General features: G+C 51.9%; 1 protein-coding gene across 1 annotated transcript; it reads left to right on the top strand.

Annotated features, from left to right (window-relative positions):
- The first annotated feature begins 2,919 nt into the window (after window positions 1-2,919).
- Window positions 2,920-12,588, top strand: CD74 (CD74 molecule). The gene is made up of 9 exons (XM_019535230.1): window positions 2,920-3,142; window positions 6,302-6,477; window positions 6,797-6,885; window positions 7,651-7,713; window positions 8,068-8,163; window positions 8,475-8,565; window positions 9,773-9,961; window positions 11,057-11,113; window positions 11,577-12,588. The coding sequence occupies exons 1-9, from the start codon at window positions 3,060-3,062 to the stop codon at window positions 11,588-11,590; spliced, it is 858 nt and encodes a 285-aa protein (XP_019390775.1). The 5' UTR covers window positions 2,920-3,059; the 3' UTR covers window positions 11,591-12,588.
- The last annotated feature ends 457 nt before the right edge of the window (window positions 12,589-13,045 follow it).

The raw sequence follows: 13,045 nt of genomic DNA, 5'->3' as shown, positions 1-13,045 counted from the left end.
GTTCGGGTGAACTCAGGATACCTGTTGCAAGACCACGGTGCAGGCCAGTGTATTTATGATTAAACACTAAAAAGTTTCCATCCCAATCTGCACAAAAAAAAAAAAAAAAAAAAAATCACACTATGGTGCTGATTTGGGAGAGGGCACGTTACGGCATATTTTCCTTGGAAAGGGCACGTTACAGTTCATCGGCAGGCTCTGCTCGTCTCATCCTCCTCTCGTAACTCTGTGGACTGAGGACTACAAATGCGAAGCCTGTCCTAGAAACAAGTGATGATGCTCGCGTGCCCAGTAGGATTATTTGTACTTCCACGCCCAAAATAACTTCCGTGCCCAGATTATGTACAGTTATGTCTGGGGCCTCGATAATCAGGATGAGCCCGATACAGAGTTCTGCAACTCCTTGCTAGGCTCGGAGGACGCTTGGATTTTGGTTCAGAGACCCCGATGCCGGTCTATTACCATGTGCAAAGACAGGTAACCAGGATTTCTCTGGGGAGCAGAGACATAAGGAAAGAATGAGGTTAAATATAAGGAGGAGCTTTCCAACAGCCAGGGTGGTCAAGCTTCGGGATGGATTAGCTAGGTGGGTTGTGGGATCTCCATCTCCACAGGTTTTTGGAGGCAGTGTAGCAGGTTCAGGGTTTATCAGCTCCAAACACAATCTTTCAGTGTCCCTTTACAGGGTAACAGCCTCCATTTATCACCCACGGTCCCCAGGGCAAGCTCCCTCCTGGCAGGAGTCAATCAACATACACCATATACACAGTTTCTAACACACTCACAGTCTCTGCATGCCCAGTGCTCATCTTCACAATCGCAAGCTGATGCTCAGGGTAACAGCACTGCAGGCATGGTGCCCAGGCTCCACCATGAGCTGACCCACCTGCTCACTGTCTGCTCACCAGCACTCAGCTGCCTCTAGCACCTCTTCCTAGGAGCCTATCTCTCCCTGGCTCCCCTTCCTGGGAGCCTTTTATCTTCCTGCCAGCTAATCAGCTCTCTCAGTTGGCCCAGGTGCCTAGGCAGCCTGCAATCATCCCTTGCAGCCGCCAGCAGCCGACTTTGCAAGCCTGCAGACTGCCCCCCAGGCTCCGTGGGCTGGCAAACTGCTACAGGCAGGTTAGACAAACGTTGATCTGGGAGGTTTTAGATGGGGATGATCCTGCTTTGAGCAGGGGATTGGATTAGGTGACCCCCTGAGTACCTACCTAACCTTTTTTTCCCTATGATCTGATGAAGACCTGACTTCCGTGCTCAGAGACCCTCACAAGGACTGCTACAGCACTGCAGTGCTCTGGTTTAATTTCCAGAGTTATCTGAAACCAACTGCACATTGACATGCTTCATTTATTCTGATTTAACTGTGTAATCCCTGAATAACTGCAGCTATCCTGACCTCAGTGCTGGGAGCCCCACATAACACCTAGGCCCGTGGCTAGATAGATTGCTGTTTCTTAGCAGAAAAACTGATCCACACTGCTTACATCCGCACGTAGCTCAGGATCCGGGTCTGCCAGGGCTTACTTAAGCTACTAATATTTACTGACGTAATCAGTCCCGTTAGCTTCTGTGGGACTTTCTATGTGTCATTCTCTGCCACCGCGAGTGAGGTTTTGCAGATCTAGGTTCTTTCTCATCTTCCAAACCAAACCTGTTCAGACATGGCACTTTCACTTGGTCAGCTTTGGTCCTGGGTTATCTTTAGTTTGCATTAAGGATAAAAGCCAGGTTTCCTGCAGTGCCCAGCACCCAATTGTTTTCCTGGCTGTCATGGGGAGCTGCTGAGTGGCTTGCACCAGTGGTGGCCTTAGAGGAGAGCAAATGAGGTGACCACCCAGGATCCCACACTTTAGGCAGCCCCAAAATTTTGCAACAAATGTCCGACTTGCGTATAGGTCATCAAAATTAAGCCTCTAAGGGGCCCCAAATGACTGTCTTGCCCAGGGACCCAGCAACCCTACGGCCACCGCTGCTTGGACACTGGGTGGTTTCCAGTCAGTCTGGAAGACGAGCACGCTGTAAAACCCAGTACAAGCTGGCAGCAATTTGAAGTAGGAAAGAGAGGCCAGGTTGAGGGCTGGGGGGGATAAAGCAGAGACCAATGCTTTTTACATACTCTCCTGCTTGAGGAGCTGATGTGTTAACCAGCCCAAAAGAAAAAAAAAAAAGCAGAGAGCTCAGCCCAAAGGAAAATGCCTTTTTTTTTTTTTTTAATCTCAGAATTGTGTGTTTTGTTCTGCTTTTGAAGGTTTGGGGGTGCTGTTTAATAAGGGACCCCTCTTCTGACTGTGAGGGAGGGGTGAGGCAGCCCTGATTAATTAGCACAAGAGATGACGGGACTGAGTCAGTGCCAAGGAGAAGCCTCATATTTCTCCTGGCAAGTGAAAATACGTGAAAGCTAAGGACCAGGTGCCTGGGTGGTGCAATAACGCTGCAAGTCATTTGCTGCCTTAGGGTCAGCACAGCATCTAGCTCTCGGAGTCTGAAAATAATGGGGCGGCTCATAGCAGGGAGCAAAAACCTGCCGCTAAGTCCGGAGGCTTGCTTTTGAACGTGCTCGGGGAGCACGGGCCAGCACGGGGGCAGGTGGCTGGACCTTGCAGGGGGTGCGGGTCCCCCGTTAGGCTGTGAACCCTCTTGCTGCAGGGCTGGGCTGGGAGCAGGGCCTTATTCCTCTTTGGGATGTCAGAGCTGAGACACGAGGAAACTCCTTTTCCCTTGTTCTCAGCAGCTCAGTTCTCACTCTATGGGCTGAGGACCGAGAATGCAAACATTTGCTTGGAAACCAGTGATGCTGCCGCGAGCGGCCAATCGGATAATCGCCACTCTTGCACCTGAGCCGATGTGTCCGGCTGAAGTCTATATGTGGTCTTAGGGGGGCGGGCAGGGTTGGCTGGGTATTTCCAACTGTTGAGACCGTGAAACTTTCACTTCCTTGTTTTGGGGGCTTCCAGAAGGTTCAAAGGAACAGAAGCCAATTTCTTTTTCAGTCTCAGCCGGTGGCAGAGCAGGGAGCAGCCAGCGCTCCACCACCACCCCAGGGGCCAGCCAGAGCCATGGAAGAGGACCGGAGCGACCTGATCTCCACCCCAGAGCAGACCACCGCGCCTGCCCTGACCATGCGCTCGACATCACGGCGGTATCTCTTTCCCACCTCTTTCCTTTGTGTGCCTTGGGTGGGGGGAGAAAGGAGGGCGGGGGGTGAGTATACAGGCGGAGGGGGGAGAGGGGCTTGGCTGATGGAGTCGGGGGATTTCTCTAGGGCTGGAAGTTGGACCTTTGACTTCCCCCTGCCCTCCTGGACTCGCAAGGAGCCTGTTTGCCTTGTGAGAAGTGACATCGGTCAGGGCGCATCTCTGCCAGCCCGGGAAATATCCATGCCAGGGTCTGCCAACCTCTCCCAAAGCTTTTCGTGTGCAGGAGGGAGACACTGAGGGAGGCGACGGTTTGCCTGGGGGTGTTTGCCCCTGTCTACCCAGCCGGCTCGGGAGCCTTCGACCAAGCCTGCGGTCTCGCCCCATGTAACCCCAGCCCCACCGGGGAATCATGTTGTGTTAAGTTCTTGCAGTCGTGGCTTCCTCTTGCCCTGTGCTGTTCGTCCTGCCTTTGGGTCCCACGCCCTGCTCAGACCTGCCCCCTCCCTGCCCCAGTACCAGACTCGTCGGCAGAGTTTGACCCCATCCGCAGTGGTGTGTGCTCAGAGGGTGGGGTCTGCATGAACGACATGTAATCAATCAGTCATTTTTTAATTACTCCATGCCACGTTTTTTAGTTCCTCAATGCCATGTCCGGAGCCTTTGCCACCCCATTTCTGGAGGTGTGGCCTGGGGGAGCAGGATCTCCTGCGCTCCACTTATCCAGCTGCTTGGGGATCTCTGTCCTCTGGTCTGTCTCTCTGACTGTCCGTGCATCTTATATCCTCCCCTGGATGGGCTTTGGGAAAGATCTTTTCCTCTGTTCTGCATAAAATGGTGAATTTGAGCCAAGGTGGGGTAATCATTGTTTTCAGGTTGGCTGCCTTCCACTAAGTTATTTCCCCATTTCTGTAACCACAAGCCAAGTCACACATCCACTGCTAATGAGACACCAGAGATCTCATGACGTCAGGGGTTTCCAGGCAGAAGAGCTCGCAGAAGGACGGCAGGATGGAGATAGTGTTTGAACGCCGATAACACAGAGAGAGAGAGAGCGAGCGGATTCAGCTCCTATGAAATCAGTGGCGAGGAGTTTGCTGTATCTGGTTTTGAATAGAAGAAGCAGCTACAACTTCTTCAAACAAAAAGGTGTCGGGTATCCAGGTTGTAGCCGTCTTGGTCTAGAGGCAAAAAACAATCAGGACTCATGGTCGAGGTGATAGCATTTATTAGACCGACTAGATTTTATATCGCCTCGACCACGAGTCCGTATTCCTTTAAAACAAAAAGGTGTTCCCTCTCCTGCCACAAACCCCACAGGCTTATTTCCGGTGTCCTTGGACTGGATCCACCCTTGATGGGTTCTTGCCATCTGGTTAGTGAGTTGAGGGTCTCTCTCTGATCCATTTTGCTGCTTTTTCTGCAGCACCTTCCTCTCCCTGGCAGTTACATCTGCCAGGCTGCCTTGCAGTCACAGGCTGCAGGGGTGCCAGGCCAGGTACGAGGGACCCAACACGACTGCGCAGCTCCTGGGTGATCTCATCCTTCGCAAGGTGGAATTGCACCGCTAGACCGGACTCCTCTCCATCCATAACCCCTTCCTTGGCCCTCCTACGACACCAGTCATTTCTTTTGAGACTTTTTGCTAACTCACTCTAGTTTAAGCAACAGCCAGAGCTTACGTTGAATCCCAAGCCCAGCGCCCGCTGGCTTCAGTGAGAGCTGTGTGCGTGTGCCTGAGGCTGGACTTGCCCTCTTGAAATCTGACATCCATCTACCAACGCTTGTGACGTTCCCAGCTGAGTTCCTTTCACTGCGTTTCACCCCACTAGTCTCATCATTTCTTTTTCCTCACCCCAAAGTGCTGGGCTGCACCGTTTGTGAAAGTTTCACCAGGAAATCAAAGCCAATGGGAAGGTGTCTGAAAGCACGTTGGCTGTCCCCTCTGAAAGCAATTTGTTTCAGCTATGTTGAAAAAAATACGGTGCTTAAAAATTTCTGTTAATAAAATAAAGGGAAATAAATGAACTCACAAAGGAACTGTAATTGTTAAATCATGAAAGATAAAACAGTGAGAAAACGCAGGAGTGAATACAAGTGCAGAGGAGTAGGAGGGTTGTATTTACCATTTGCTCTGCAGTAGTACTCCTTGTACACCATCAAATCCTTCTTTGCCACCCAGTCACCCGTGTATCCCTCCCCATCACGAGCAAAGTAATTCCTGCTCATGAAAGGATCTACCCTTGTGTTATTTTTTCAGACTGATTTGCAAGGTCTCTGTTCTGTGTGTGACTCTTGCAGTTGTTGCTTGTTGAGTCCTTTCTCTCTTAAGCACGTGCAACAGATGTATTTCAGGCACACCAGGAGAAGTAATAAAGCTGGTCTTCTGTAGACTCCAGTTTTTCCCATAGACTGTGAAGCTGAGGATACCAGGAGGGCTGATCCAGTGCCCAGGAGAAGTAATCTTGCCACTGCCTTCAACTGGCAGTGGATCATACCCTAAATCAGGAAAGCCTGGAAAATATGGAAGGAAAAGGCATTGGAATCCAACTGAACTGCCATACCCGCAAAGAAACCATACATGACTTCAGAAATTCCTCCTCTTAGCTTAATTTGGCCTCTCTTTGAAGTCTCAGAGATGCTTAATACTATTTTTTTTTCCAGCCAACCCCCCTCTCCACCCAGTCACGAAAATGTACTATGCACTTCCCACCTCTCATAAAACTTTCACTTCCCCCAGCAGATCTTGCATGCAGAGAAGAGAGGCTAGCACCCCCATCTCACTTCTGCATGACAAATGCAGCCTCCACGCATTTCATTTGGCTTGATTTACAAAACGCGTTTTGCCCCAAGGCAGGAGAGTCCTTATCAAAGGTGGCACACGGAGTTCAGGGGAAGTCAATGGGATGACTTCTCCAAAAGGGCAGGTTCAGGATGAATACCCAGAACAAATTTCCTCCACTCTTTGGTCCTGTGAAAAAGTCCCCACAAGGAAAAACCTGGGAACAGCGGTGCTCCAGTCTAGCACTAGAAACTGAGCTAATAACCCCATTTTCAGGCCATGACTTTAATGTGGAGAGCAGGTTGGATGGGCAGTTTCTGCTTTTGGGTGAGCAGGTCCCAGATTGCAGCAGCCTCACCTCCTTCTCCCTTGTGTCTTCCAGGATTGTCTGCAGCCGTGGAGCAGTTTACTCTGCACTCTCCATCCTGGTGGCCCTGCTGCTTGCCGGCCAGGCCGTGACCGTCTACTTTGTGTATCAGCAGAGCAACCACATCAGCAAGCTCACCAAGACCACGCAAACGCTGCAGCTGGAGTCAATGAGCAGGAAACTCCCCCAAGGTGAGTCTCTCTCCTTATTTGCCCGTGGGATGATCTGAGCAGGCACCAGGTAGCTCTCTGCCACCTCTCTCCCCAGTGCAAATCATGGGAAATCATCTGGACTTTACCAGGGGTAGCTGGAGCACTGGCCACAGTGTTGGTGGCTTCATTCGTTTTAAACCTCATCTTTGGGTTGAGTTTCATGCAATTAAAACCTGGGGATCCACTTGCTGACTTGACTCCAGTTTTGAGGAGAAGTCACCCCCAGAACAGACGTGTGGGGGGTAGAGTTGAGAATGGTCTTTTCTTCTTTTTTTTTATGCCTCTCTTCCCCTTCCAGGCAAGTCCTCTAACAAGATGAAGATGGCGATGATCAGCATGCCCATGGCCATGAGGGAGCTGCCGCTTGCATCAAAGATGGATGCCGGGGTAAGAGGCAACCACCGGGTCCCTCTCGAAATGGCTGTAACCGCAGCCAATTCCTAGTCCTCTTGGGACTCCAATTGCCTGGCTCCTTCCAAGCTTGGTGTCCAGGTTGTGAGTGACTGAGGCAGGATGCAGCCTTTCTCAGCCTCCACTCCTGACCCAGGCTTTGTTCCACCAGGGATGTGGCCTGGACCTCCTGTTTCCCAACTGCCCTTGGGCAGGGACAATCGCTGTAGGGCTTGCTCAGTCCCACTGGGATTACCGCAACTGCCAGGGGGTTTTGGGGTAGCTGGTGCGTCTCCTTTGGGTATTGCAACCTGCCCACCGGGAACTGGGTTGGGACTGACATCTTTGCCTCCCCTTGCTCCAGTGATCCTGGGGTCCCCATCCCACTGCCCATTCGCTTCTTGCTCTGTCTCGTTAGTTTGCTGCAGTTAGGGCCAAATCCGAGCAATGAGCAGGCAGGGGCTGGAAAGGAGAAACAGTAGGCAGTGGTTTGTTCAGCATCCCCCACTGCCAGCTCTTCTGCCTGCCCTATGCAAGAAGACAACACAAGCTCTGATGGGCCTTCATTAAACTGGGCCTTGAAATCCAGTGTTTCTACCCACCCCGAGGGGGGCAAGTCATTCTGCTGATGGTTCTTGGGCTCGCGCTTGTGTGTCGAACGCAAATGCCACAGGGGCTGGCCAGGTCCCACCTTTCCTGCTCTCGCTCCAGATCTGCTTCCAGTCTTTACCCTGACTGTGTCCATTTGAATTCTCTCCCCAGCCCATGGACAACTCAGGCCCAGCTAGCAACAAGACTGAAGATCAGGTCAAGCATCTGCTGCTGGTAAGAGCCTCCTCCGTGCACCTGGGCACCCGGTACCTGCCCCATCAGACTCCTGTGTCTGCATGTCTGGGCCACACAGGCAAACTGATCCCTTTCTTTCCGCTTCTTCAGCCTGTCTTGGGGTGGTGAGGGGAGCCATTGAGGTATGAGAAGCCTCACTTTTATAGTCCTTTGTCTCCTGGTCTGCCCACGTACCCGCCTGGGGGACTTACTGCCTTATAGTGGCAGCTGGGGCTTCTCTCCATCCCTGGGAGCTGGCTTCCAGCTGGCGTGAGCTTCTTTGGCTTTGTGGCATCCATGTGAAGTAGGCACATGTGCCCTCTATTCATTCCTGCCTCTTTTGGTGACTTGCAGATGGGTGATCCAAGCAAGATGTTCCCTGAGCTCAGAAACTCCATGATGGAGAACCTGAAACACCTGAAGAGCTCCATGACCTACTCTGACTGGCAGGTCAGTGCTCACACTTGGTCACCTGGCTAGCGCTCCAGCTGCTTCATGCCTAGCCCTTCTTCCAGGGAACATGGACCTGGGCAGGAGGTGGAGTGGGCATGCCTCTGTCTCTGGGGGGGAGACAAAAGGATACCGAGCCCTGAGACGCTCAGCGTTCATGCAGCGAAGGCTGCGGTGTCTCTAGTATCGCCCTGCCGAGATGGAAGGTGACGGGGGAGGTCCGTGCCAGCTGCCCGGTGCATTTGCATTTGCCTTTGCAGCGTGCACTGATGCTAACTGTTGTTCCTTTTCCTTGGTTCGGTCTCTTGCAGTCCTTTGAGTCCTGGATGCACAAGTGGCTGCTCTTCGAGATGGCAAAAAAGCCCCAAACCGAGGAACCCACTAAGATGCCGGCAGTGAAAGGTAGCAGGCTTACAGGTCACCAAATTGCTTGAGGGTTAAGATGAGTCTCATGCTGCCGTGGTACCACCCACGGGTCAGAGCATCTCAGAGGCACCCTTGGCCTGGGTTTGCTCTGCAGTATTGAGGGATCTTTCCCTTCCTCTGAGTTTTTGCTCCCTCTTCTCTCCTGCACCCTAGCTGCTATTGTAGGGCCAGAAAGGTGGACAAAGGTAGGAGCTAGCAGAAGACCTAACAACAAGGGCTCTCCTTTTCTGAGCTCTCATAGCCTGGTTGCATAGAGAAGCCCACTTCGAGTCAGAGGTTTTGCAAAGTTGGGTCCCCATGTGGTAGCAGTGAGGGCCTTCTTCTGATAGAAAAAAGAAACTCCATGGAAATAGTGTTCAGCATTTTGTCTCTTGGCAGTCCAGGGGTTTGCCCTGAGCACCAGCCCATTGCACTGAAGTGGGTTCTGCTTTTCACCCTGTCTCACCATCTGTGTCATGATGGAAGCAAAACTCCTATCTGAGTTCTCACAGCCACGGGGCATCCTTGCGGATGACCCCTTGCTCTGATTCAGCCCCAGCTCTAGCAAGCAATGCATGCAGGCTTTGCCCACGGGATGGGACAAGACAGCGTTTCAAAAGATTAAATATCTGCGGGGGGAAAAAAACAAAAAAGAAAGAGTGTAGAACTACCTGAAATCCCATGTCGGATACTGGCGCTGACATGGAGGGTTTGCTGGGATTTGCTCTTTTTTTCCTCCTTTTAATCTTCATTTAGTGTCTGTGCTAAAAGCCCCGATGCCTGGAACTTCACAGCAATTAGTCACCCAGCAGTGCCTGGATGCATCTCCATTAGCAGAATTTATGAGAATGCCTCCATGAAGCAGCAGCCATTACCAGTTGCTATCATTAGGCTAAATAGGTTCCCTGGGAGAAATCCTGTGCAGGAATAAGGCTGCTGCAATCAAATTAGGATTCTTTTTCTGTTAAGAAGCATTTGTATTGATGCTCCCCCTTCTACCCCCCAGATAGGGTCACAACAGGGTGGCTGAGAGCTTCAGGGCACTCATGCCCTGCAACCTTTTCCATGCTCAGACAGGCTGCCACTTGGTTTGACTCGGGGCTTCCAAGGGTCTTGGAGGTTTATACAGACCCGCCCCCCCACCAACACCACCATGCAGGGAAGAGTGAAATATATTCACAGTATTTCCTGTGCTTATCACTAGTGCAAACTAAATGCCAAGCGGAGGCCAGCCCTAGAGGCGTCTACCCAGGCCGATTCCACCCACAGTGCGATGAAAATGGAGACTACCTCCCCAAGCAATGCCATGCCAGCACGGGCTACTGCTGGTGTGTCTACAAAAACGGCACCAAGGTGGAAGGCACTGACACCCGTGAGAAGCTCAGCTGTCGTGGTATGGAGCTCATGGCTCTTCACCTGTGCGGGGAAGGGGGAGAGGAGCAAGAGACGCATGCAGCAGCTGCCTCGTTTTGCATAAACTCTGGCTTGTCTGAGCTGACGAGGCTTTAGGGTGGCTAAATACAGAGTTGTGGGGCACCTCCCAGGATCGGACGCCGGAGCTCGGGTGGGGGGAAGATCCCAGGTAACACCATGAGAGGTGCTGTGTATCTGGAGCCGAGGACAAGGATTGTGGAGATAACAGCTGAGGTTGGGCTGTCATGGTCCCTCCCAGCTGGCTGAAGAGTCAAGCCTCTGTATTATTCCTACCCCCTGCGCACTCATGGCCCAAGACAGAGGAATCGCATTGCCCCTTACTGGTGCCAGCACACTGCTACCATCACTTCTGCACGGAGTCCTGCAAAAAATGTAGGAAGAGCAGCTTCAGTCCTTGCTGTCTTCATGACATGGAGATGGCCAAGATCATCCCAGTGTGGAAATCACGTGTGGTGACTCTACTTTAGAGAACCAGAGCAGTAGGACAATCTCAGCTGTGACCAATGTGGGTTCGAGCCCACGCACTCCCAGCACCCCAAAGAGCCTCCCTGGAATATATTCAGGGTCTTTGTCTGCAAAGGCAGAAGAGGAGGTGATTTGAGATTTCCCCATTTTCATCGCACTGTTATGCCAGGCCCCCTGAAGAGTCAGAGGGTGCTTTCCCCTACCTTGGGGGTCTTTAAGAGAAGGCTGGGTAGGCATCTGGCTGGGGTCATCTGACCCCACCACTCCTTCCTGCCATGGCAAGGAGTCGGACTTGATGATTTGTTGAGGACCTTTCCAACCCTAGCATCTATGAATCTATGAACAAGACAATACCAAACCCAGCGGGTAGCGAGGCCCAGAGAAATGAGACACTTTAGATGAGCTGATGCTGGTGCAGAGGAATTTCTGAGCCCACTTTGGTGTCTGGGGCTGGTGGCAATCACGTGTGAACATAGCAGTAGTAGAGGCTGATATGGGGTAGGAGGGACAGGGCTAGCTTGGCTGGGTAGTCGGGTAGGCTTTGATGGCTGGCTGCCAATGCTGAAGCTGTCTTTGCCCTTCCCTGCAGGTGAAGAGCCCGAGGACTTGCTGTTCTCCGGCGTGGAGCAGCTGAAGCTGGACAAAGGTATGAGACCACGCCAGTCCAGCATCGCCAGCTGTGGCAGCTCGGTGGCGAAGGGGGCTTCTTGGAAGGGGCAATGAATAGTGCTCAGGTTTGGGAAATGGGGGAGTGCATGTGGACTGGGGCAGAAGATGGTTGGGAGGTGTAGATACGCTCAAAGATGAGAGGCAAAGGCCCAGGCATACGTGGTCCTAGACCCATACTGGGCTGGGACGAAGAGCAACAAGAAGAATCCAGCAGGGATTCATGTCCTGCCCCTGCGGGGATGCTGCGGGCTGTCACCGATGCTGGGCGAAATCCCATCCTGCTGTGGATCTGGGCGGGCAGGGGCTTCGTCTTTGGCATCAGCATGCAGGGAATGGAGGAGGAAGAAATGCTCTGACCACTGAAAGAAAGGCAGCTGGGGGTACTGAGCATTGCTTCCACCGCTCTCATCCCTCACTTTCTTTTCTCCCCGTCTCCCCAGAAATCACCAAGTAAAGGCAGATGCCGGGCACCTCTGGCCTCTTGCACCAAGATGCAAAGCCACCACGACGCAGAGGCACAGCTCACATCCCTGCTCTATTTCCCTCATGCTTTTATACCGCTTTCCTGAATCACATTAACAGCAGCAGCCTCTGAGCTCCTCTGTTCAGCATTTATTAATATTTATCCCCTTAGCAGGGCCGGACGTTGGGTTGGTTGTAAATCCTTGTTTGCTGGCGGCTTTCTCACCCCATGCTAAAATGCACTGCAGAAACCCAGCTTAATATTAGGAGGGTTTTTAGACAAGAAAGCACAAGTGTGCCCTTGTATTCACCTCCAGCCGAGGCAGATGGGGCAGTTCAGTGCCTAGACCCCTGGGCACCTTTTGGCTAATCAGGCAGCTGAAGATACCCGCACAGGTACTTTGAGTAGACCCTCCGTCTATCTGATGCTATCTGCAGTATAGCCTGTAAGCTCAATAAGCCTCAGAGCAGTTTTTAGGCAGATATTAAATACAGAAGGTAGGACACATGCTCCATTTCCCCTCCTTTATGGAATAACCCATTGCAGGCAGCGGTCACTGGATCAGATGACCCAGTGCTTCCCAGCACACAGACCACCTTTGTATGGTGGGGGAAAGCCTCTCCAGTTAAGGAGATTGTAGATAAGGATAGAGATGATTTCATGCTAAGGCCTTTTACTACTTTCTTATACTGAACAGACCTTGAATGCAGCAGCAACAGAGCTCCAAGCTTTTTAACTGCAATAGGTAAGCTGCAGAAACATTAGAAACCTAGAGGAGTGCAGGCTTCCTTCCTTTTGTTTTTTAAACCCATAGGCAGATAAAGGTTAAGAGGAAACAAATTAGAAACTTGGATTAATTTGGATGTTTCTGTAATGGGGAGGGTAAGAGCTAATCCTGGAGCTAGACGCCGAGTGTAAATGTGTGTGATCCCAACCTTGATTCCAAGGGAAAGAAGTTGATTTCAAATAAACTTTTGACACGGAGACTGCTTGTGCAAGCTGGCTCAGTTATTCCATCCATCAGGCTCTCGTGTTTTTTCAGCTTGTCCGTGCCCCTCCGTGCACGGAGCTGCACGTGCACATGCATGCGCATGGGCCCAGACCCCCTTATCCATATTTCCATGGTGGAGGGGCTCCATGCTCCTTCTCAAAGCATCTCAGTGCTCCACGCACCACCAGCTCCCCATCCAGTCACACTGCTTAGTACCTAAACAGCTCCTCCCCCCTCGCCCCTGGGGAGCTCAGCTATTCCCCAGTCTGGAAGGAGGGAGCATGCAGCCAGCCCCAGAAGCCTTCTCCACTGGCGAATTTAGAGGCAAGTACTCACACCCCTTCCTGGAGCGGTTGTTGAAGCAGGACAATCTCTGCTCCCTTGGACCCCACCTAGCAGAGAAGGCTGCAGGGCTGGGAACCAATTCCCTTTTGTCCTGCCACTGCCTGTAGCTT

This window comes from Crocodylus porosus, unplaced genomic scaffold, assembly GCF_001723895.1.
Source record: "Crocodylus porosus isolate Cpor-Errol unplaced genomic scaffold, CroPor_comp1, whole genome shotgun sequence".
NCBI classification, from domain to species: domain Eukaryota; kingdom Metazoa; phylum Chordata; order Crocodylia; family Crocodylidae; genus Crocodylus; species Crocodylus porosus.
The sequence above is the reverse complement of the archived record's forward strand: the minus strand, read 5'-3'. Positions and strand labels throughout refer to the sequence as shown.

What these genes read in the sequence shown, in the direction of transcription:
- CD74 (XM_019535230.1), top strand. Translation starts at nt 3,060, where the DNA reads ATGGAAGAGGACCGGAGCGACCTGATCTCCACCCCAGAGCAGACCACC. An exon ending in CATCAAAGATGGATGCCGGG is followed by an intron (nt 6,886 to 7,650) that starts GTAAGAGGCAAC and finishes TTCTCTCCCCAG; the next exon opens with CCCATGGACAACTCAGGCCC. An exon ending in AGGTCAAGCATCTGCTGCTG is followed by an intron (nt 7,714 to 8,067) that starts GTAAGAGCCTCC and finishes GGTGACTTGCAG; the next exon opens with ATGGGTGATCCAAGCAAGAT.